Source organism: Oikopleura dioica, chromosome 1, assembly GCF_907165135.1.
Source record: "Oikopleura dioica chromosome 1, OKI2018_I68_1.0, whole genome shotgun sequence".
Taxonomy (NCBI): domain Eukaryota; kingdom Metazoa; phylum Chordata; class Appendicularia; order Copelata; family Oikopleuridae; genus Oikopleura; species Oikopleura dioica.
The window spans coordinates 6,791,863-6,812,012 of NC_137291.1; the positions used below are offsets into that span (position 1 = coordinate 6,791,863).

Genomic DNA, 20,150 nt, shown 5'->3' on the forward strand with positions numbered 1-20,150 from the left:
GAGTTGAAAAAATCAGGCGGCAAAAACTAGAAAAAATTTTGGCTAGAAAAAATCGGTCAAAATCCCGTCAAAGTAGGGCCATTTTCGCGAAAATGCACCAAAAATCGTTAATTTTTTTACAATTTTGTTCATCGTTGAATATATAAACGATTATCTGATGATAATTATAATTCTTTCATCCTGAATTTTTATTGAGCGGCAGTTTTAAAATTTGAATAATCCATCTAATAAGGATCATTTTTAATTTTGTAGCTCAACTCTTAATTCTTTGTTTCTAAAATTCCTTTGATCTGAAATTGCGAATTTATGGTTGCCGATTTGGCTCATAAAATCTAAGGAGTAAATATGGGATGCGTCCTTTTTTCCGTTCACGAGCGGGGGTGATCGACGAACACGGGATACACCGCGCTGCCCTAAGGTAGTAAGCTGGTAAAGTTTGGCGACTGATCAAGCGAGAACGAGGCCAAAAAAAGTGTAATTGAGAACTGTTCCAATTTCTTGGTATTTTATTCATCCGACCATAATATTTGTCTCTTAAAATCTAGTTATGAGACGCTTAAAATGGCTCTAATCAGAAACTCATATAAAAGCCCATTTGTTTTTGATAAATAATTTAAGAGAAAAAGAAGATAAAGAAAACCCGTCCCGAAGAAATCACTGTGATTTTGTTCCGTCTTGACGTTTAAATTTGGTCCTTCGTTGAGCATACTTCCTCCAAAATCGTATTCTCTCTGTTCTCTTTTGTATCTCTCTTGTTTGTGTTGTTTATACTTCTTCCGGTCGCGAACGAGGGGTCCTCCGCTCTTTTTTGGGGTGAAATTTGGTCGTGGAAGAATCCAGTTCGGTTTGAGTTGACTGTAAACGCTGACAGCGCGGGCGCTAGAACAAGCTCTCGAAAGGTAGTTGAAAAGTCGTCGCGCTTGTCCAAAGTCAGCGAAGGCTCTCTCGGTCTGATACGGGAGAAGGACTAAGGGCGACAATGCGGGTATGACTGTTTTACTGACAGAAGTTGTTGAGTCCTATCACTAGCAGTTAGCATTGGAGGAGCGCCGAGCCGGACCTCTAGCGCCATCTCAAGCCCCCTACCGCGCGCCGCGTCCGACACTAGTGCAAAAAAACTGTTCGCTACTAGCCCCTACTCGTCATAAAAATAGCTTACGTGCTCGATCAGATCTTCTCGTAATCCGCAATTTTGCTTCCATAGCTTGTTTTTATGTTGTCGAGGCTGTTGGATATTTTATCTTTTCTTTTAGTACCGGTGTTGCAATTATTTCTTGGAAACTTTGAATTTGATCAAAACAATTTATTTTTAATCAAAAAAAAATAAAAAAAAAATCGAGAAGCGTTCTCTCTGAAAATATGATAGATAGACTTTGAATAATCTAACAGATAAGTTCCTTTAGTAAATTTTCTCAGTAAGGGTTAGGGTTACTTAGATAAGGGTAAGGGCTAAAGAGACATGAAGTTTCTTCACCTTTTCCGTTGAGTATTGTCGCTTGGTGGCGCAATTTTCGACGAAAGCTAGCCAATCGAAACGATGGCCTCCGGCGCGAGAAAAAGGATGATTTCTTTATCCTATGAATTCCTGTCTTTTTATGATATTTGACGTTATTATGTAAACCCAAAAACATTTCAATTAATTTTTTATCGCCAGGTACTAACTTTAAATATTTTGGATCTACAGTATTCTCTGATGACGCGTTGCTCATCCTATAAAAACTTACGAGGATAGCGGTGGACAAGCACAAGTTCGAGCTTTTTTATTTTGAAAATCCATGGAATAGACTGAATTTTCCGAGATTAACTTTTGTACGGGGAACGGTGATCATGTTTTTTCGGTCATTTTAGAAAGAACTTTTTCGTTCCTTCCAAAATTTTCCCTGTAAATCACCGATCATCCTCGAAAAAATAAAAGCTGATAAAAATGAAATCAAATTTCTGAATCAAAGCAACAAAAGGTCTGGTGCATTTTTCTCCGCCAGCCGTGGCATTAGTCTGGTCTCGTCAACTTCACGGTTATTAGCCGATAAAATATCCGAGGGGAGGAGCTAGTGTAGTACCTGCTGCCCTCACGGAAATTGGAAATTCTGAGTCGCGCTGGTCAACGGCTGTCTGATCGCACCGTCTACACATTATAACCGTGACTGATCGCGTTTCCAAACCCTGTGCAAGAATGATCCGCGCTCAAGATCCAAAGTCAAGGGCAAAATATTAAAAAATCATAAAAAAAATCGAGACCACCCGAGAGTTATTGACTAAGACCGGCTTTTTCAGTGGATTGGTTAGATTTTCCGTAAATTAGGTTTTCCGTATGTTAGATTTTCCGTGAGATTTGATTTTCCGTAACTCACGGAAAATCTAATATACGGAAAATCTAATTTACGGAAAATCGAACATTATCTTAATTAGAGTTGCAAATTTTGTGAGCTAGCTGAGCTGAGCTATCTGAGCTCAGTAATTTTGAGGTGAGGGTCAGCTCAGCTCAATTTGACCCCCAGGGTTTGAAAAGTGACAAAATTTGACTGAGCATGAGCACGATTGAGCATCGGCGTGCTTAAATTTGGTGAGCAGGAGCACGACTGAGCATTGGCGTGCTCTAATTTAGCTGAGCCTGAGCATGATTGAGCACCCGCCTGCTCGAATTTCGCTGAGCCTTTTGCTCAGACGTGCTCATTTTCAAGACCCCGAAGATTGACTGCATTTTTATCGGTAGCTCTTCGGGATTTTACCCCGAAGATTGAGCGTATTTAAAATCGTCTATTCTTCGGGATCCCTACCCCGAAGATTGACCGCATATGTCGGTCAAAACTGTACATTCAGTAATTTTTAATCGAATACTTTTCCTTCAGCGATTCGAATTTCCGTAGATTAGATTTTCAGTGACTCAAAGAAAAACTCCGTGAAATTCGATTTTCCGTGAGTTACGGAAAATCTAATATACGGAAAATCTAACATACGGAAAATCTAATTTACGGAAAATCTAACCTCTCTTTTCAGTGATCCGTTAGGGCTAGGGTGGTAGTAGGGGGCTATCATTCGAGCTGCCCCTAACCCTAAACCTAACCCAGGTGGCTACGCCCCGCGGGACTCCCCCTTGAGAGTTCCCAGTCCCTAACCCTAACCACTTGCCCAGATTCTAGAGATATTGGATGGCTCGAAGGATAACCCCTCTCTACGGTTAGGGTTAGGGTTAGAGTGTGACACGCATCATCTATCGATATTTCCACCGACCTAGATTTATTCTCAATAAGCCAAGAGCCACGTACTAAAGTTTTTAACCATGGGATGAGTATGGAGCCGCCTATTTTCAATAATAACAGAAGAGCATCATAGAACATTTTAGCCATTTTAGCATAATGGAGGTGCAAAGTGACTCTTTGTTTTTCGTCAATAAATTTCGATTTCCTGAGATAATTTAAATGTTTTTTTGTCAATTTCGGAAGAAAAAGATCTGATAATTCTTCCGATTTAGAATTCCAGTCAATCTTGAATTGACATCTTCGGAGGATTTATCGGAGACAAATTCTTATTTATTAATTTGAAATTAGGAAACGAGGCATTTTTGGAGATTTTGAATATCGGGCGCTTGTCATGTGGCAATTTATCAATGTTAAGGTTTCTCTTTAACAACTTGTTTTTAATTCTTTTGGAACAAGATTACATTGGAACATATGTTCAAATGAAACATCTTTTTTCAATTTTGAAGTTGAGTTCAAAGAAAAAGAATTCTGTCAGTACTAAATTAGAAGTCACCCTGAAGGTCTAAAATTTCAGCATGTCTCGGGAATCCGCGCAGACGAGACGTTAATACGGATCGGATTCGGAGTAGAAATCGTTCTAAAGATGGCACTCACGGACTTTAGGGATCAGTCTGCGCTGCTCAATGAAACTTGAGTTGGCTCAAATTGGATCAAACTGCCACGTTTTTGGGAGAGCAGACGAGATCACCAGACAAACTCGGATTTTGGAAAGTTTTATTGGCAAGTTGGTTATACAGTAAATTACAGGAGAGAAAAACGAGTATATATAGTAATTTGATGGTATGAATGTTTGGCTAGGAAAAGTGCGTAGAATATAGAAATAACAAAAAACAATTTAACAAGTGGACAGTAAAAATAAGTAGATCTGAGTGACTCAGACAAAAAGACATAAATTTACTTGGAAACATTCTCGCCAGCGACAGCTCGTGCGTAGGGTCCCCGGGCTGAAAATAAAGTCGTTATTTTTCGGATCGAAAACACTATTGCTTGTATTACAAGCACTGCTTGTAAAGCAGTTAAGGTGCACTTGAGTTGGTTAAATATACTAAAGCCGGCACAGAAGACTGTGAGTATGAATCGCAAGCAATTATTGTTAGTATTTGAAAACAAGCGCTTACGAATCTTCGGAAAATCTTCAAGGGAGTCTATTTTAGCTTCTTTACGAGCTGTTTTTGGGCGTTTGGCCCTTTTATTTTCTCGTTTTTCTAAAGTTTTCATTCTTTTTTGAAGCTCAAAAATTAAAACAAGTGAACATAAATGCGATTTGTTACTTACGAATGACAGTATTCCATCCATCAGGTCCTGGCTGGTTTTCCTAAAAGTAAAGTTTGTTTTCCACTTTTCAAAGAACCGAAAGACCTACCCGAGGTCGATATTGCTGCTGCTGCTGCTGTTGGGGCTGAGCCTTCTTCTGGAAATTGCCCTGGCCCTGTTTGCCCTTGTTGAAGTTGTTAGGCTTCTTGTTGTAGGGCGCGTTGTTAGGCCCGTCGCCACGGTTCTTTCCCTCTGCCGAAGAGTATCCAGAAGTGTTGTTGTCCTGGTACTTCTCCTGGAAGTATGGGTACGTGTTCACGAATGGCTGATACGTCTTGATCTGCTTTTCTATTTCGTACTGCTCGTCCTAAACCAAAAAAGAATCACCAGGGAAAAGCTTATTAAATTTGAGACATAGACTGTGGCGGTTTGAACCTGCGTCTCCGGCGGAGATTTGCGGCAGACTGATACTTACTTGTAGCTCGTCGATTTCGCGCAGACTCTGCACGAGGTAATCCATCAGCACTACCGCATTTTGGTTATTGATCCGGGTGCCAATAAACTTTATCCTGGCTTGAGCACACCTTTCCTAATCGGCCTAACATTAACCGTGATCCAGGTTCAAGACACAGATAAGGTACAGAAATGGTAGCTTAGTAAATGTCTATACAGTAGTTGCTCGATCAAAAATACTAGCCACAAGCCGAGCCTTAAAAACGGCGACATCTTTAGACTGAGCGCCTGGAATGTTCGTTGCATCTTCTTCAGAAAGTACTCGCACTTTGATCACGTGACTTTTGTCAATAATATCCTAGCAAAAATTGTCACAAATTCTACCGCCAATTTTACCTGAATTGATTTGCCTTTTTGGCCAATGATTCGTCCGACGAGCGGTCGAGGCACCAAGTAGTGCTCTTCTGTATATTCCAAAATCTAAAACAGTCCCTTAAAATTCTTAAGGGTTGGACTTACATGTCTGGCTTCCGCTGCTGCTTCTGCATTATCTGCATAAATGTGAATAGCATGTTGCTCATCATCGATATTGATTTGAATCACGCCAGGCACGGCTCTAGTATTTCATTTTTATGAGCTTCAATGTTGACGATTTTACCTTGCTTTTTGAATATTTACTCCTTTGTGGCCAACGACGAATTTGAGCAAATCGGGGTCCACATTGAATTTCTCCGAGCAGCTACAGAAACAAGTTGTTAGGAAAGAAAATTAAATAAGGTTCTACACTTCTGCGTCTGTTTTCAGTAAATAACTAAGAAGTATCAACTAAAAACGGGCCTTCCAAGCTGGCAGCGTGAAAGAACCACGCGACTGCTTGTTTCTTAATTCTTTTCAAAAATAAATTTTGGTAGAACATGCGACCTAAACTGACTCATTTTTTCGTTACCTTTCAGCGACCAGTTTAGACTGCTCAAGTGCCTTTTGCGCCTCGACCACTCGCTCGGCCAGGTGCTTCTTTTGGTGGAGATTCTTGAGATGGAACTCGCTTATCATGTCGACTCGGCGGGAGACGTCCTTGCGCGAAAGAACGACGATTCTTCCAGCATGGTAGCGAACGCTCATTGCCTCGCAAGCCTTCGCAAAGTCCCGGTGCGCGTCTCAAGTTCAGGGCTCCATTTGTCTACTAGACAGTCGTCAATAATTAATTACTTAATTGCTATGCTCGAAAACAATTATTGTTCCCATGAATCTCTTTTCTGAGAAATGTGATTGTTATGAACTTTGGTTTTTATTACTGTCGACTTCGTAGAAAATCAGCAGACCCCATTGATAATAAAAGCCTTTCCTGGGTTATTTTCGCAGTAGGCATGGAGCTCCTCGGGAATGACAACTTGGCATTTATGAAAGTCTTCAGAGGACAGAGGCGTTGAAGTATTCAGGGTGCGCAAGTTGCTGTACTCGAAGACATCGGACGTCTCGTTTCCGCAGAACAGGAACTTGCACTTGTAAAAGTCGCCCTAGAATCATCTCATGTAGTTTGTTTTGATCGTTAATTGGGAGATTACCTTGCACTTGTCGATAACGCCTGGGTACCAAAGACCGGGCTTGTCAGCGCTTGGTTGGTAGTAGATATCGACAGAGTCGCCATCAACGAAGACGACTTCGACGGATGGCGGAAGAGCTGGGCGAACACAAGTTACAGGAAAGTCGTGGCGAGCTCTGATCGAAAAAATGATAAAAATCATGAAAAAATGTGGAAAAACTCACTCCTGGTTAAACAAGACGGACACAGTTTGAGCGTCAGTATCATAATCGACGATTTGTCCACCAGCTGCCCAGCCGCCTTGCTCAAATCGAACTTCAACTTGCATCACAGACGCTTAATTCCGACAGTAATTGGCAGTTTCGAAGGAGTTTGTTCGACAACTGACTGATTGTTTACAAAATGCCCGTTGGGAAAATACACACTCTAGAATCGAACCTCCCTTTTTGAAAAATCGACTTTTCTAGCGCAAACTTATCCAAAAATCAAAACATTCTCTTCTCTATCAAAGACAGTCAACGTATTACACTGTAATAATTACAGTACTTACTAGTGCCTTGACTGGAATCCATTCGGTTCTCACTTTTTATCTTACTCTTTGAAGTGAGTTTTTGTAAAAATAATAGTACTTTTGCTAATTTTATCGATAAATTTTTCAAGAGATAACGCGATAAGTGTAGTTCCTAAAGATCTTTGGACTGTTAAATTGGCAAGAGGAGAAAAAGCGTTGGATTAGTAAGTGATAAGCAAGCTCCTTACATGACATTACAGTGACTGTACTTGCTTGTATTCACTTCTTACTAAGACATGAGTAGGGAAATCACTAATAATCGAGCTTTTTCAAGGCTTAGTAAGGTGGGCATATAATATAGCTTTAGAAAGCCCAGGAGCTGGGGATCATTTTGACTATTGATACTTGGGGGTGATCTCGTACCCTGAGGGCATTTAGGTACCTCCGAAGTCATAAAATCTGGTCGATTTCGAAAAAGTACTCATTTTTTGTCGAGTTCCCCAACTTCAAGAGCCCACAGCTCCCCAGGAACCCCACCCCTCACTACTTTTCTATAGCTCAAAATGACCGCAAGAGCCTGGGCTACAATCTAGTATAGGTGGCGACCTCTGAAAGGTCGAGTTAGGGCTTCTAAAATTCCCATTTCCGAAATCGACCAGATTTTATGACTTCAGGGGTACCTAAATGCCCTCAGGGTACGATATCACCCCCAAGTATCAATAGTCAAAATGATCCCCAGCTCCTGGGCTTTCTAAAACTATATTATATGCCCACCTTACTAAGCCTTAAAAAAAGCTCGATTATTAGTGATTTCCCCTAGACATGAGTCATTTTAATGGAGATCTTTGGAAACTGAAATCAAGGAAGAATACATGTTTTCTTACGTAAATTAAAAGTCTTAGCTTTGGTTCTTTATTTTGTAAATTGATAATTTGATACAGAATCTTTTATTTACATAAAAGGAGTGTAGAAGGGATAAAACGGGAGATTTAATGATGATGAGCAAATGGATCCCTATATTGTCTGTTTGATCTTGAGAGTCAATTGACTTGGCCCGTCAAGCGACTTAGACGAGGAAGAAAAATGCTACCAGTGCCACGAGCTTTGCCTGAAAGAGTTTTCTTGTATAATGTAGATCAAGATGATAGATTACCTTCGATCTTCCATAGAAAGAATCATCCTCCTCCTCTTCCTCCTCTGATTCGGCCTCGGGCTCGTCAATGTCTTCGGAAATATCTTCGCTATCTGATTCTTCCTTCTTTTCCTCCGGAATCAAAACAGGAACGAGGATATCTGATTCAGTTGTGGATTCATCCTCGATCTCGGAGACCGTAGTAGCAGCGGTTTTTTTCGATGGAACTTGTGTCGTTGCTTCTTCCTTAATCGTAGTCTAAAGATTTTTTTTTCCAGAAGAAATTGATTTTCGACTCACCTGGGAAACGGTAGTGGCTTCAGAGTCATCGACCACGGCTATTTCCGCTGTTGTAGCTTCTTCCACAAGTTCTGTAGTCACTTCCTCCTCGACTTCTGTAGAATCGGTTACGGTGGCATTCGCAACAACAGTTTCATTAACAGCGACAACAGTAGCAACAGAGCTGGTTGTAACTTCCGCCACGTCGATTTCTTCAACTGCAGCTTCAGTTACAGAATCTTCTTTTTCGTCAACAGGGGCAGATTGAGTTGTAGCTTCTTCATCGGGCTAAATTGCTTTATAAAAGTTGACAGGGCGACATTGATTTATATGAGAAACAGAAGCACGCGCTTATTTTTTGAATGCCAGAGCTCTTTATACTCACATCACTCGCTGTCTCATTTCCAGGACTTGAAAACTCTTCAACAATCGTCTCCTCCGTGGCGATTGGGACCGGAAGTGCTTCGTCTTCTGATTTGGAAACGGTCGAGTTGATCGAAACAGGAATGGCGGAAGGTGTAGCTTGTGATGGGGTTAAATTTTCAGGGGATAAACTTGATTGTTCTGGAGCTTGTGAAGAAACAGTAGGTGCTAGTAAATAGTAAGACTTTTCTTTTGGGTTTTTTGTTACCTGGAACAGATGATGCGACAGGTTGGGATGACTGAGGAGCGTCTGATGGATCTGCTGGAGCGGGGTCACTATTAATTGCGACTAATGATCCCTCGTTTCCGCTCGATTCTTGACGACGCTGACGGCTCTAGGATGGAAAATTTAATCACGATAATCAGGGAAATATTTCAAGCTCAAGTTTACCACAAATTTACTATTTGACATTGTTATTAAAAACCATAAATGATTCTTTCCAAAAATAAATATAAATTTTTATGAGTTTGATTAATCGATTTCAACAACAAAACAACTCTAAGTAATTAAAATTGGACCCTGAGTACATAAAAGAATGAATCTAACAGACAAAAAACTATAGTAAGTACATATGTACATAAATGTTTAAAAGATTACCGGGTTAGCCGCCGCAAGTGCCAGTAAAAAGAAGATATTCATTCTTTCTGACGCTCTCTTTTCTGCTGACTTCCCACTTCCTGGCCCTTTGGCCTTACGCTTATCTCTTTTTTAATTGTCCTTGCAACGCGTTGATCCCCAACTTGGCCCAGTCCTTCTCTTCAGGTCCTCGCGCTGTCCTTTGATTTCTCTTTGTATGCCGTTTCGTTTATGATTTCTGTATTCGAGCCGGGAAAAAGGTCAAACAGCTTTGGATAAAAAGAGAAAGAACCTAGGATGGAGTTCTTGCGCCCTTCGAGCTTGTTTGGATTGTCAAACAAAGATCGATCAGATTTGAATCGTTGGCACAGCGCGAACGAGAACTATCAAAAAAAGCTCTGACCAGGAGAAGTCATAAAACATAGCAAGAATGTGAGTTCATTTAGCATCATTGTGAGGACTTCGTTATAAAAAGCTCTTAAAACACAGCCAAAATAATGAAAAGCGGCACTATTAAATTGTCAATCAATTGATGGCCATATTCCACAGGTCATAATAATTGAAATCAAGGAAGAAAACCACTCAACGATTATTCTTCTCGGAAATCTCTAGAATCGTATTTATTGAATCTTATCATTATGAAATGTCAACCTGCAATCATTATCAATGATTTTTTCACTCCATAGTAAAAACTGCTCTACAAATCCAGCTCAAAAATGCCGGATGTGCAAAAACAAGGAAAGCGTTGCCAAAGCGCAGGCAAAATTTTCAAAGCCCCCTACTGGTAAATCCTTTCCACAAACCAACACTTACTTTCTTACAGATACTGTCGTTTTCGGGCGAATGTACAAGCTCGCCTTCGTCAACCGAAACCTCCAGCTTCCGTATGCCCACGAAAAGACGATCGAAAACGATGGTAATCCAAGTCCAGAAGATTTTCCGATTGAGAATGATTTTGAGATGCTGGACATCTTGTCCCTCAATTCAGAAATGTCCCTCGCAGAAGCGAGCAATGCGGACATAAAGATTGCGCTCTGGAACCCGAGAAAGGCGGAAATTGACCGAGTTATGGCAATAGAAAAGCGGGAGCGAAGAATTAGGCGTCAGGGATAGGCTACTTGATTCAATCGTTTAGAGTCTAAACTTTAGACATATTTATGCGTTTTTCTCTGTTGAAAATAAGTAGCCATTTGGAGTCATTTTCCGTATCTGGAAGCGCCTTGGTAAAAGATCAAAAATCATCTACAAATTGACAACTACTTAGAACAAGTCCTTTTCTTATTTTATTTTTATCCACAAAAAATACATATTGCTATGCACGAAACTGGCTATTCTTCCTTTTTGTGTCGTCTGAGATTGTGGAAGATCATCTTTCGCCAAGATCGAAAGCGCTTTCGACATTTTTCGCACTTGAATTTCTTTTGATTTTCGTTCTTTTCGACCTTGTCCAGGGTTGAGCGGATCATTTCTTGCTGAAGATCTTCTTGAATTTCCTCGAAGAAGCTTTTTGAATTGACCTTGATGGAATTGAGCGAGGTGGATTTTTGAACCTTCTTCGTTTTCGGAAGTGTCTGGTCATGTGATTCGATGTGGATCAAAAGAGCAGTGCGGTGGAAGAACTTCTTCTCGCAGTAATCGCACTTGAATGATGGTGCTTCTCTGATGACAGGAGACGGGATGGCAAACTGGATGGTTCGTCTTCGGATGTGCGATCTGGAAATGCTCTTGGTTGGTGTAAACTGGGTCGCGTCGGAGAGGCGCTTCAATCTGACGATCTTGGCGTTTGTTGGAAGAGAGCTGGACTCCCGAATTGGGGATAGAAGTTCCATCTTTTCGTTTTTTTTGGAGATATGACTTTTTTCATCCATTATGAAGGCCCCTGGCGGTAGAGAGGCAGCAAATAATTGCGCGGCGAATTAGGTCAAGATCAGAGCTAGAATCAGATATCGCGCGCTTCAGATCCACGGTACAGCTGGCAGGGCAAGGTGCCGGCGCCCGACACTTTTCAGCGGACATCAAAAGTTGTAAATCTTATCTCTGAGGAAGATCAGCCGCTAGATAAAGAAATGACCTGCTTCTTTTATTGCGGACAAATTTGAAAGTGACCATGTTGTGTTGCGTGTAATATAACTTGCTTGAAATCTTGCTTCAAACAGAAACAGTTCAAAATATCGGCCAAATATGAAAATTATCAGTTTTCATTATCATATTTGTAGCTTTCAGTGAAATGTAGCCTTTCACAAATGTTGTTATGATGAAATTTATTCCCTTGTGCGAAGCCTTTTCCTCATGAACTCAAGCAGATGGTTGTACCTGTATTACAAAGATTTCTTTCAGTAAAAAGTTGACAGGACCGCGTCCAAACGGGTTCGACACAGTCTTTTTTGAGCAAACGGAATTATTAACGGAAATTCACAAGTTGGAAAGAATGGTGTAAATAAGTAAAGTTAGAGAGTGGAATTTTCTTAAATAAAAAGGCAAAAGTCGGAGAGCTTGAATTTTGAATTTTTATGATCGTTTCTTTCCAAGTTGGCGAATTCTTTTTTGGTGGTTGCTTTTCTTCGCGAAATAGAGAAATGAGAATAGAGCTTACTTGTAGGTCGACTAAAAGGAGGGAGACGGAAATTAAATAAAGATTTCTTAGAGAAACGTGGTAAGGAGAACAAAGTGGTTTATAAAGGGTTTGTTTCTTTTATAAATCACTGGACCAGGCTCTTCTTCAAGGCATTTCTACCGGGAGCTGAGATACGGATTTTAAATTGATACCACTCTAAGAGCAACAAATACAAGAGCTGTCTGCGGCTTCAATCGAAATAAAAAGACGGAAAAGCCGAAAGTATCCTGTTTATGAGTTTTAAAATCCGTGTCAAAAGGAATCGATGTCGTGGTTGTTGACATCGACGGCGTCGTTTCCGTTGAGACTGCCATTAGCGGAGCACGAGGCGCTTGATCCACTTTGGGACTGGTTCATTTCCGAGATTCTTCTCTCCTTGAGCTGCTTGGCGCGGCGCAGATCGCGAACTGGCGGCAACTCGCCGAAGTGCTCCGGCAACTCGTGCCAGTTGATACCCGTTGCACGGGGCTTGCGATTCCGGACACGAACTAAAATTGATTATGTGGCCGTTTTCTCCTCTTCTTTCTTACTTGTTTTAGTTGGAGTACAGATGATATCCACTGTCACGTCATGCTCCGTCTTCAGAAAGCCGGGAAGTGGTTTGACCTGCAGATCATGAACAGTAGTAGCGACAGTAGTATGCTCGTCGACGACTCCCAGCTCGAAGAGCATCCCCCACTCGAGGTCAGTTAGCCCCGTCCCTTTTCCTAGTCTCAAGCCAGTCCTAAAGACGGTGAATGGAGGAGGATACAGTAAGGGCTTTTCCTACCTTGGACAGACGCAGACAGAGCCTATGACAACCAAGTCTAGATGCTTGCCCTTGAGGTCACGGAGTCTCTTGGGTCGATCGCCGCCGAATTGAGCCGATGCCAAACCACGTTTTGATGCGGCCTGCTTGCACTTCTTGTCAGTGATGTCGTTCCCGTCGATCTCCCACATTAATCCCTCCTAGATATTCCTTCTCGAGCAACTCTCGATTATTTTAATTTACCTCGAGACTTGCAGGAACAAGTAAGACCTTCCGGTCCCAAAGGGAAAGATACCGGACTTTCTCCTGCGCGTCATTCTCGTTCACCGTGATCGTCCGCGCCTCCAAGTACTCCTTGCACTTTGAGAGGCGATTGGCCGCGCGCTGGTGGCCCTGGAAATTGGGAATTCGCCCGTGACAAGGTCTTGGAAGCGGATTGAGGGCGAGGTTCTATGTGGGTACGTACCTTGGGAAGCGGACAAGATTGTTTATGTCCAGTTGGTCCCAGATCTCGTTGCGGATCGTTTCCTTCGTTTCCCCGATGCAGGGAAGAAGTTGAGCGATCTCACTAAAAGAAAGCTAGTCAAAGACGGACAGATAAATTGGAACTTACGCTTCGATCTTCGGCGGTCGTTGTCTACCCGCCTTGGGTCCAGCCGCTCCATTCTCCTCGTCGCCACTTGGTGCTTCTAGCTTCGTCTTTTCCGCGGTTCTTACTGATGCTCTTACTGTAACAAATTCCTCGACCCCCTGTAGATGGAGTTCCTCTCGTTCTTCTTGAAGAAGGTAAGATGGACCGCTTTCCTGAAGCCGCGCAGCAGCGATCCTAAGCAATTCTTCCCGAGCAACGACGTTGTTCAGTTCCGCGAGGCCGAATTGAAAGTCCGCTGAGTTCGCCCAGTTTTCCTGCCATGAGGTAAGATCAAGTTTTCGCTCGGACACTTGGTCACCCATTCTGGTCAACCGATTTCTTAACTGAATACAATCGTAAGCTAAATTTTAATGAAAAACCTCCGTTCAATACACGATCAAATGTAGATCTGGATTATTCCTCGGTTCTAGAGCTTCTGGTAAGAAGTATAAACACAAGCTGATGTTGAATAAGTTATGATTTATTTTTCTCCTAGAAATTTTCTTCGCAGATGAATAGATCAAAAAATGAATACAGCAATTTTGAAATTGAAGAGTAGAAAACAAGAGCGAGTATAAATTGAAATTGAACAAGTAGAATAGAACTGAATCAAAGAACTGATAGTTGTAATCAAGCTGGTCAGATAGACAGTACAGTGGTAGAGGAAGGGAGGAAGAATCGAAGTTGGGAATGGTGAAAGTTTATCTACAGTGTCTGCTACTAGAATTGGCGATAGATTTCGTTAGCTAGAATCTTTTCGATTCTGCTAGATTTGGTAGCTTGAAATTACTTTTGAATATTCTCTGAGGGATTAAAAATAAACAACAATTGAAACGTCTTGATTTGAAATTATGAAACTGAAGATAAAGGCACTCGTACTGAAACTTAGAAAAAGTTGGATTCTCGAGAAAAAACTGATGAATCGTGCGTACGTGATACAAGAAACTGCAATTTTGATTTAGTGAAAACTGAAATTGAAGACACTTATTTTTAGAAAATGCGGGCCGCAATAAGAATATCTTGTTTTTTGAGATTCACAGGATGAAAATGATGTTTTTCGATTGTCGTCTTGTTGTGTCTGAAGAGGTCTGTGGCACGCATGCGGATTGTATTTTGACGGATATACAGTGAGAAAGATAGGGAAGAGGATTGGAGATAGCATTTACAGAAACGAATTGGTTTTACATTAAATTTGATAAGGCGCGTTTTCGGCGAGGGTTTTCATACCGTCAGTGCATCGTAATATGCTGCTTCGTTCTGAAAAACTGTAAGTTGATTTACCTCTTTAGTAACCTAAAAGTACATATCATGTATAGACTATAGAATATTGTAAATATTGTATACAATTGTATTAATATTTATTAATCATATTTCAAAAGAGATTATATTTGCAATCAAGATGACGATCCTCATGTAATTGAGCCTATGGATTCATTTTCCGACTGAAGTAGTGAGTAAATTCACTCTAATAATTCCCATCAGCGCTCATTTTATGGCTTTTGCTCAACATGAAAAAGAGCTTGTATCAAGTGATAAGGAACAAATTATTCTACACTCATGGAATTTTCAAAAAACAAAATGCCTTTTACATACAGAATTACTAGGAGGATCTCCTCGAGCATGCTCTTCGTCATAATCTTCAATCGCTTGATCCATGCTTGGATACGTCAATTCCTTGGCTTCCTTATTGAAGCCAACTTTACCGAACGACTCTTAAAAGAAATATCAACATCAAATCCTAAAAAATTCTTCTTACGTTTTCGATTTTCTTTGTCAGTAACGAGGATGGACGACTTGATGACGACCTGTCCCTCTACGATCACATCGTTTACGTAGCCTTCTCGGGGAGGGATGAAATTGCCGTCTTGGTCTCGCTGAAAGATAGGGTTGAAAAAATGGAAAGAAGGGGGTGTCTCTTACCGAGTATTGACTATTCGTCCGGTCAGGGTTGACCGTGACGCCGTTAGTTGGCGGGCTGACCCTCTTCTTCCTCCCAGCCGGTTTTGGAGGCTGTCCGTTCGAAAGTCCATTTCGATCTGGCTTCTCAGGTGCTCTGAAAATGAAAGATAAACGATGAACAATATTTAAATATTGACCGCGATAAAAATTTTATCCGCCCTCAATCAGAGGACATAAATTTGACCCGAGTCTGCATCCTGGCAACTCCCGTGGACGTTACGAAAAACGACCCAGCAAATACAAGGAAAAAGTGCGGAATTGTGTCTTTTTCAATCTTTCGGAAAGACTCTTTCCCAATTAGTCATTTTTTCACTTACCCGAGGCTTCCAACAGGCTTCGTATTTGGACTCGCCTTGGCCAAAATAGCCTTTGCGGCGGCAATTTGCTCCTCTAATAGCCGATTTTCTTCGGCCCATTTCGCCTCGTCCTCATCAACAGTGGTTGCTGGAGCTGATGCTTCTTGTTTGGGCGCTTTTTTCGGCGCCTTTTTTGCTCTAGCGGAGGTGATTTCTTTGGGATCGGCGGATTTAACTTCCGAAGTGGTCGGATTTACTTCTACCGTTGACTTTGACTTTTCTATCAGAGCGTATGCGGCGTCGGCCTAGATTTTGTTGAGTTAAAATTTTCAAGCAACAGAAAGTGCAAATTTCTGAGGAGCTTTGGGAAAAACTGAAGAAATTTTAACTCTGAGGACTTTTCTTTCACAAGTTTATGAGGAAAGAAAAGGCTCTTTTCGTACCTTATTATGAAGATCCCCAAGGCTATTCTCCAACTTCTCCAGATCCTTGATCTCTTGATCATTCTTTCGTGGACTAGAAAGATAGCGTTATGAAGATAATGATAAAGAGAGAGTGAGTCAATTAATTGAAACGCACTTGATCGTAAAAGTCCGCATAGACAAGATGAATCAGAAATTCAATCGAAGTGGGTCTTTCTTTCCGTGCAAAAGATCGAGATTTATTTGGAGAGAAGATTTAATCTGAGATTCGGTGGCTCTCTCGTTCTCTCTCTTTCTGGGATCTCTCTAATAGGGAGCTCGAAATTTTTATCTCGTAAGCTGGCGCTCAGCAAACAATGGTCAATCAGCAATTTTTAGACTGTGTGTGTGTCCTTGTGCGGAAAATTTTCAGAAATTTCCTCGGCCTACGAGGAATTAAATGAACGTTCGGGCCGACTTTTTTTGCTGTTTTATTAGCTGTGTTTTTACCGTGTCGGTGCTAAATTGAGGTGGGTGCGCGCTAGGGCCTCTATGTCGGCAGGGTCATCCAGGGTGACACTAGTGTGTACAGTAAATATTCCCGTTTTTGTCTGGATATTAAAAAAACTTCACTGTAAGTAACTAATGACGCATGAAATTTGCTCAGTGAGGGAAATAGAAAGTCATCGTTAGTAGAGACTAGTAGAGAGGTGGAAATGTTGTTTTCCCAGGAGAATAGATCGATAATGGACTCCTGCGCAAATTTCCGAAAAGAAAATACAGTTCAACATACAGTAATAACGATGTATAGGATTATGACGTCAAACCTTTGCATGGAAATATTTTCGTTTTCATCGATCCTCGACACTGGTACAGTCGTCCCGTCAATATCGACTGACTCGTCTGATGACTCTGGGTAATCCTCTGGCCTTGCTTTTGGAACGTGATTACTGGCATGCTCCTTGATCGTGTCCCCGAGCAAGTCAAACTCGTCTTCTTGCTGAATTTCGGGGTCGGAAATGTCAGAGTTATCGCCATCTGACTCATCAAAGGCCAGCGGCGGGTTTCGATTTTCTACTGTTTTCATTTTCTTTGGCTCTGGCGTTGGTTCTTTCGAGCTCTCTGGTTCAGGAGAAGGAGGACGCTCTTGCTGCTGAAGAACTGGTGCTGCTTTTACAGGAGAGTGGGTAGGAGCGATTATTCGAGCGATTTGTTCCTCTTCTTCTTCCGAAAAATACTCTGGCCCGTCTGATTCAGATGCTGATTCAAAATCTTGAGCAGCAGGCATTTGAGATTGTTTCACTTGAGGAATCACTTCAGGACTTGGTTCTTTCACGATTTCCGGGCTTGGGTCTCTGAGAACAGCCCTCGCCGGCGCTGGGGACTCTTCTCGGGGCGGGGTTGCCTCTCTGGGTGGGGAGAGGCTCCGCGGAGGGGTCATTTCTCGCTTTGGAGCGGAGTTGCTGTTGGTCGGGATTTTCGTGCGGGTTCGTTCGCCGAACATCGAGGCGGTCTTGGCGATGGAAACTCCAGCAAGTTGATCTTGTTTGTCGCTTTCTAGTTCTGACTGTACTGGACCCTGCGCATTCTTCTGGGGTGGAGCCGATTGTCTGATGACTTCAGGCTGAGCGCGAATAACTTGCGGCTCGACTGGAGCGGGAGGCTTTGGCTCATAAGCAGATTGTTTCTTTAGAATGCTCTTTTTCTCTAATGGAGGCGCAGTAGTATTGTTGTTTTGAGGCTGAACTTGGGGCTTCGTCTGGACGTAGGAAGGAGCTTTTTGCTGCGTTGGAAGGGTCTTGACATGGCGAAGGTAGGAGCCAGAGTTTTGGCGGGCGTAATTTGGTGTGGAATTGGGCCCTTGCTGGCTCTCCAGTCGCTAGAATTACGGATAGAAATAGGTTAGAGGGAGAAGAGGCTTACCTTGAACATGGCCAACGCATTGTTCTTGTCGATTTTCTCGCTCTCGACAGACATCGGATCAGCCTGATAAACTGGCTGTTCTTGAGCCTGTGTTGTCTTCTGATGATTTTCAGCAAAATTCTGACTCTCCTGCGATTGTATGCGATTTGGCTGAACGGGCTCGTCAAAGAAAGAAAACTGCATAAAAATCAACGCAATCACTGATTCACCACTCGGCTTCTTTTTAACTCGAAAGAGTCGTAAATCGCGAGTTAATTTTCCGAAATCGGTCGAGAGAAACAAAAAACCGAGAGTGAGCAATTACGGATATGAGCTGAGTTTTTATTCTTTTCTTTTTTACGAGTCCTGTCTGGATGCATAGCTGGGTGGTGGTTGCCGCACCTGTGGTTTTGGAGGGTAGTGCAAGGCGATTGTTGAGGGGGCCTCGGATTGGACTAGAATTATATTTAACTATGGTATATTTTCAAAACATTGCTGAGCCTAGCAAATAATAGAGAAGAAATACTGGACAATTGTTGTGAGAAAGATTCATAAAGCCTTCAAGAAAACGTCAGTAATTCAATTTGAATTCTGGTATTTACATTCGCAAATCAATTAAAATTATTTGCCTTGGATCACGGTACCGTGTGTACTCACCGCTCTGACGCTCCAGATTTTCATTCGCTCGGATTGTGCTCACTTGGCTTTGCTGGCTTTGAAGCTCTAGGGGTAAAGGTTGAGGTCGCTGTTGGGGATAGTAGGGGGACGGAGGGGGTTGTTGATGGAAGTTTTGGGGCTGGGGGAAGATTGAAGCGGGATATGCGTTTTGAAAGGAGTTTTGAGGATGAACTTGATGATTTGTGAATTGTGGTGCTTGTGAAGAGTTCATGAACATTGAAGATGGATTGTGAGGGTTTTGGGAACCCGAGAGGGCCAGTTTGAAATGTTGTCGTGCAATGCGCAGTTGTTCTTCCTGAAATGAGAATATTTGAAAATTGGAAATCGGGATTATTCATTTGACGAGCTCGCGATTGAATCAAATGCCACGATGAATTACCTGCACTTTGAGGAATTCTTCGTACTGGCTCGTGTCATTAAAATAACCATGCGCGGGATAAATGTACGGGTTGAACATAAACGGGTTTATGTTCATCATTCCCATGTTGTTACTATTGCTGGCTTGAAATGAGTTGTTACTTGGCGGCTGTGAGAAGCCAGAATTCTGGTGAGGCTGATTCTGATTTCTCGTCATTTGTGGCATTGGATTTGACTGAACTGGGGTAGCACTTGAACTCATACCAGGACTGACGGTGTTCTGCTGAACTGTAGGCTGAGCAGGAGCCTGCTGGGGTTGAACAGGCTTTGGAGCGATTCGATAGTTGGGACGGACTTTGGGAACGCTCGGAGGAGGCATCATTCGAGGAGTGCCCATGCCACCACGAGCTTCGTCGATTTCTTTCATGACGATCGCGTCAGAATCGGAATCTAACTCGAGAAGATTTCGCGCGTTTTGATCACTAAAATTCAAGTGAATTTTCATTCACAAATGACAGGATTGGTGAACAAATCGTCGGTAGTTTCCTCTCCCTAATTGTTTGTCGACTGAACTTTAACGAAGAAAATTTTTAAAAGGTCTTCTGGTTGTGGGTTTCTTTAAATTACACAGAGCCCTTGTTTATTATCATTTTTAGGGGCTGAAATAAAGCTTATGAATTCATAAAATCTGAACTTTTTTGTCCTACAACGCTTTAAAACAAAATCAAATAGAAAAGAAAATCCAGCTCTGCAAATTTAGACATAAAAAAGTCAGTCAATTGATGCCAGTAAAAACTTTTACCTTAGCGATCGTTCCAACAGTCTGGCTCGTTTCTCTAAGGCCATGAGGGCCCATTCTGGAAGTTCCGACTCCATCTTTTCAGGCTCGTACTTCTCTGTTTTTCAAATTTTCGAAAACGATGCCAAGTCTGAACGAAAAAGGGTTGTACTTTTTTGTTGGTTTTTCACAGCTTTCTCTTTCTTTCCCGCGCCCGCGAACTGATTACCAATCCGACAAGTCACAAGTCCGAGTTTTAAGAAGATCTGCCCGTCAATAAATTTCACCTAAATTTGAATTAAGGGTGTCACTCCTCATTTCGACATCTTTGATGAAAAGGGCAATACATCCAAA

The 20,150-nt window shown here is 41.9% G+C and overlaps 5 protein-coding genes across 8 annotated transcripts; all 5 read right to left on the reverse strand.

Moving 5' to 3' along the window:
- Nucleotides 1-3,966: 3,966 nt before the first annotated feature.
- Nucleotides 3,967-6,120, reverse strand: LOC145704739 (fragile X messenger ribonucleoprotein 1 homolog A-like). Its single transcript, XM_081782212.1, has 10 exons — nt 5,914-6,120; nt 5,626-5,706; nt 5,487-5,583; nt 5,364-5,447; nt 5,224-5,325; nt 4,990-5,076; nt 4,624-4,881; nt 4,536-4,575; nt 4,379-4,465; nt 3,967-4,204 (listed from the first exon to the last, which is right to left on the reverse strand). Exons 1-10 carry the CDS (start codon nt 6,087-6,089, stop codon nt 4,155-4,157), a joined length of 1,062 nt encoding a protein of 353 aa, XP_081638338.1. The 5' UTR covers nt 6,090-6,120; the 3' UTR covers nt 3,967-4,154.
- Nucleotides 6,121-6,280: 160 nt separating this feature from the next.
- LOC145711846 (RNA-binding protein FXR1-like) lies at nt 6,281-7,183 on the reverse strand. The gene is made up of 4 exons (XM_081789537.1): nt 7,061-7,183; nt 6,735-6,846; nt 6,533-6,686; nt 6,281-6,484 (listed from the first exon to the last, which is right to left on the reverse strand). Exons 1-4 carry the CDS (start codon nt 7,080-7,082, stop codon nt 6,281-6,283), a joined length of 492 nt encoding a protein of 163 aa, XP_081645663.1. The 5' UTR covers nt 7,083-7,183.
- Nucleotides 7,184-7,917: 734 nt separating this feature from the next.
- Nucleotides 7,918-9,874, reverse strand: LOC145706633 (uncharacterized). The gene is made up of 6 exons (XM_081784056.1): nt 9,454-9,874; nt 9,064-9,190; nt 8,818-9,023; nt 8,454-8,720; nt 8,175-8,411; nt 7,918-8,129 (listed from the first exon to the last, which is right to left on the reverse strand). The coding sequence occupies exons 1-6, from the start codon at nt 9,493-9,495 to the stop codon at nt 8,088-8,090; spliced, it is 921 nt and encodes a 306-aa protein (XP_081640182.1). The 5' UTR covers nt 9,496-9,874; the 3' UTR covers nt 7,918-8,087.
- Nucleotides 9,875-11,676: 1,802 nt separating this feature from the next.
- LOC145707709 (uncharacterized) lies at nt 11,677-13,766 on the reverse strand. Its single transcript, XM_081785277.1, has 7 exons — nt 13,599-13,766; nt 13,408-13,493; nt 13,261-13,362; nt 13,038-13,218; nt 12,816-12,994; nt 12,577-12,770; nt 11,677-12,534 (listed from the first exon to the last, which is right to left on the reverse strand). The coding sequence occupies exons 1-7, from the start codon at nt 13,746-13,748 to the stop codon at nt 12,299-12,301; spliced, it is 1,128 nt and encodes a 375-aa protein (XP_081641403.1). The 5' UTR covers nt 13,749-13,766; the 3' UTR covers nt 11,677-12,298.
- A 124-nt stretch (nt 13,767-13,890) lies between these two features.
- Nucleotides 13,891-19,952, reverse strand: LOC145698816 (uncharacterized). Of its 4 annotated transcripts, none has more exons than XM_081776063.1 (13): nt 19,821-19,952; nt 19,283-19,500; nt 18,641-18,706; nt 18,350-18,438; nt 18,005-18,154; nt 16,909-17,960; nt 16,592-16,660; nt 16,124-16,196; nt 15,702-15,985; nt 15,346-15,478; nt 15,182-15,299; nt 15,019-15,137; nt 13,891-14,682 (listed from the first exon to the last, which is right to left on the reverse strand). In XM_081776063.1, exons 1-13 carry the CDS (start codon nt 19,892-19,894, stop codon nt 14,647-14,649), a joined length of 2,481 nt encoding a protein of 826 aa, XP_081632189.1. In that variant the 5' UTR covers nt 19,895-19,952; the 3' UTR covers nt 13,891-14,646. The 4 variants fall into 4 exon arrangements, with proteins under 4 accessions (XP_081632189.1, XP_081632181.1, XP_081632165.1 ...); XM_081776055.1 differs by having other exon boundaries at nt 19,181-19,500; XM_081776039.1 differs by having other exon boundaries at nt 18,641-18,956; nt 19,041-19,500.
- Between the last annotated feature and the right edge of the window lie 198 nt (nt 19,953-20,150).

Coding starts and splice junctions, on each gene's coding strand:
- LOC145704739 (XM_081782212.1), bottom strand. CDS start 6,089: ATGAGCGTTCGCTACCATGCTGGAAGAATCGTCGTTCTTTCGCGCAAG. Junction 5,326..5,363: donor AAAAAGGCAAATCAATTCAG/GTAAAATTGGCG, acceptor AATTTTTGCTAG/GATATTATTGACAAAAGTCA. Junction 4,466..4,535: donor TGGATGGAATACTGTCATTC/GTAAGTAACAAA, acceptor TGAAAACTTTAG/AAAAACGAGAAAATAAAAGG.
- LOC145711846 (XM_081789537.1), bottom strand. CDS start 7,082: ATGGATTCCAGTCAAGGCACTA. Junction 6,847..7,060: donor GGATTCCAGTCAAGGCACTA/GTAAGTACTGTA, acceptor GTCGGAATTAAG/CGTCTGTGATGCAAGTTGAA. Junction 6,485..6,532: donor GCGTTATCGACAAGTGCAAG/GTAATCTCCCAA, acceptor AGATGATTCTAG/GGCGACTTTTACAAGTGCAA.
- LOC145706633 (XM_081784056.1), bottom strand. CDS start 9,495: ATGAATATCTTCTTTTTACTGGCACTTGCGGCGGCTAACCCG. Junction 9,191..9,453: donor CACTTGCGGCGGCTAACCCG/GTAATCTTTTAA, acceptor TTTCCATCCTAG/AGCCGTCAGCGTCGTCAAGA. Junction 9,024..9,063: donor TGTCGCATCATCTGTTCCAG/GTAACAAAAAAC, acceptor ACTATTTACTAG/CACCTACTGTTTCTTCACAA.
- LOC145707709 (XM_081785277.1), bottom strand. CDS start 13,748: ATGGGTGACCAAGTGTCCGAGCGAAAACTTGATCTTACCTCATGGCAG. Junction 13,494..13,598: donor TCGCTGCTGCGCGGCTTCAG/GAAAGCGGTCCA, acceptor ACCGCGGAAAAG/ACGAAGCTAGAAGCACCAAG. Junction 12,771..12,815: donor TCTGTCTGCGTCTGTCCAAG/GTAGGAAAAGCC, acceptor CACCGTCTTTAG/GACTGGCTTGAGACTAGGAA.
- LOC145698816 (XM_081776039.1), bottom strand. CDS start 19,894: ATGGAGTCGGAACTTCCAGAATGGGCCCTCATGGCCTTAGAGAAACGA. Junction 18,439..18,640: donor AAATCTGGAGCGTCAGAGCG/GTGAGTACACAC, acceptor ATATAATTCTAG/TCCAATCCGAGGCCCCCTCA. Junction 15,138..15,181: donor TGACAAAGAAAATCGAAAAC/GTAAGAAGAATT, acceptor ATTTCTTTTAAG/AGTCGTTCGGTAAAGTTGGC.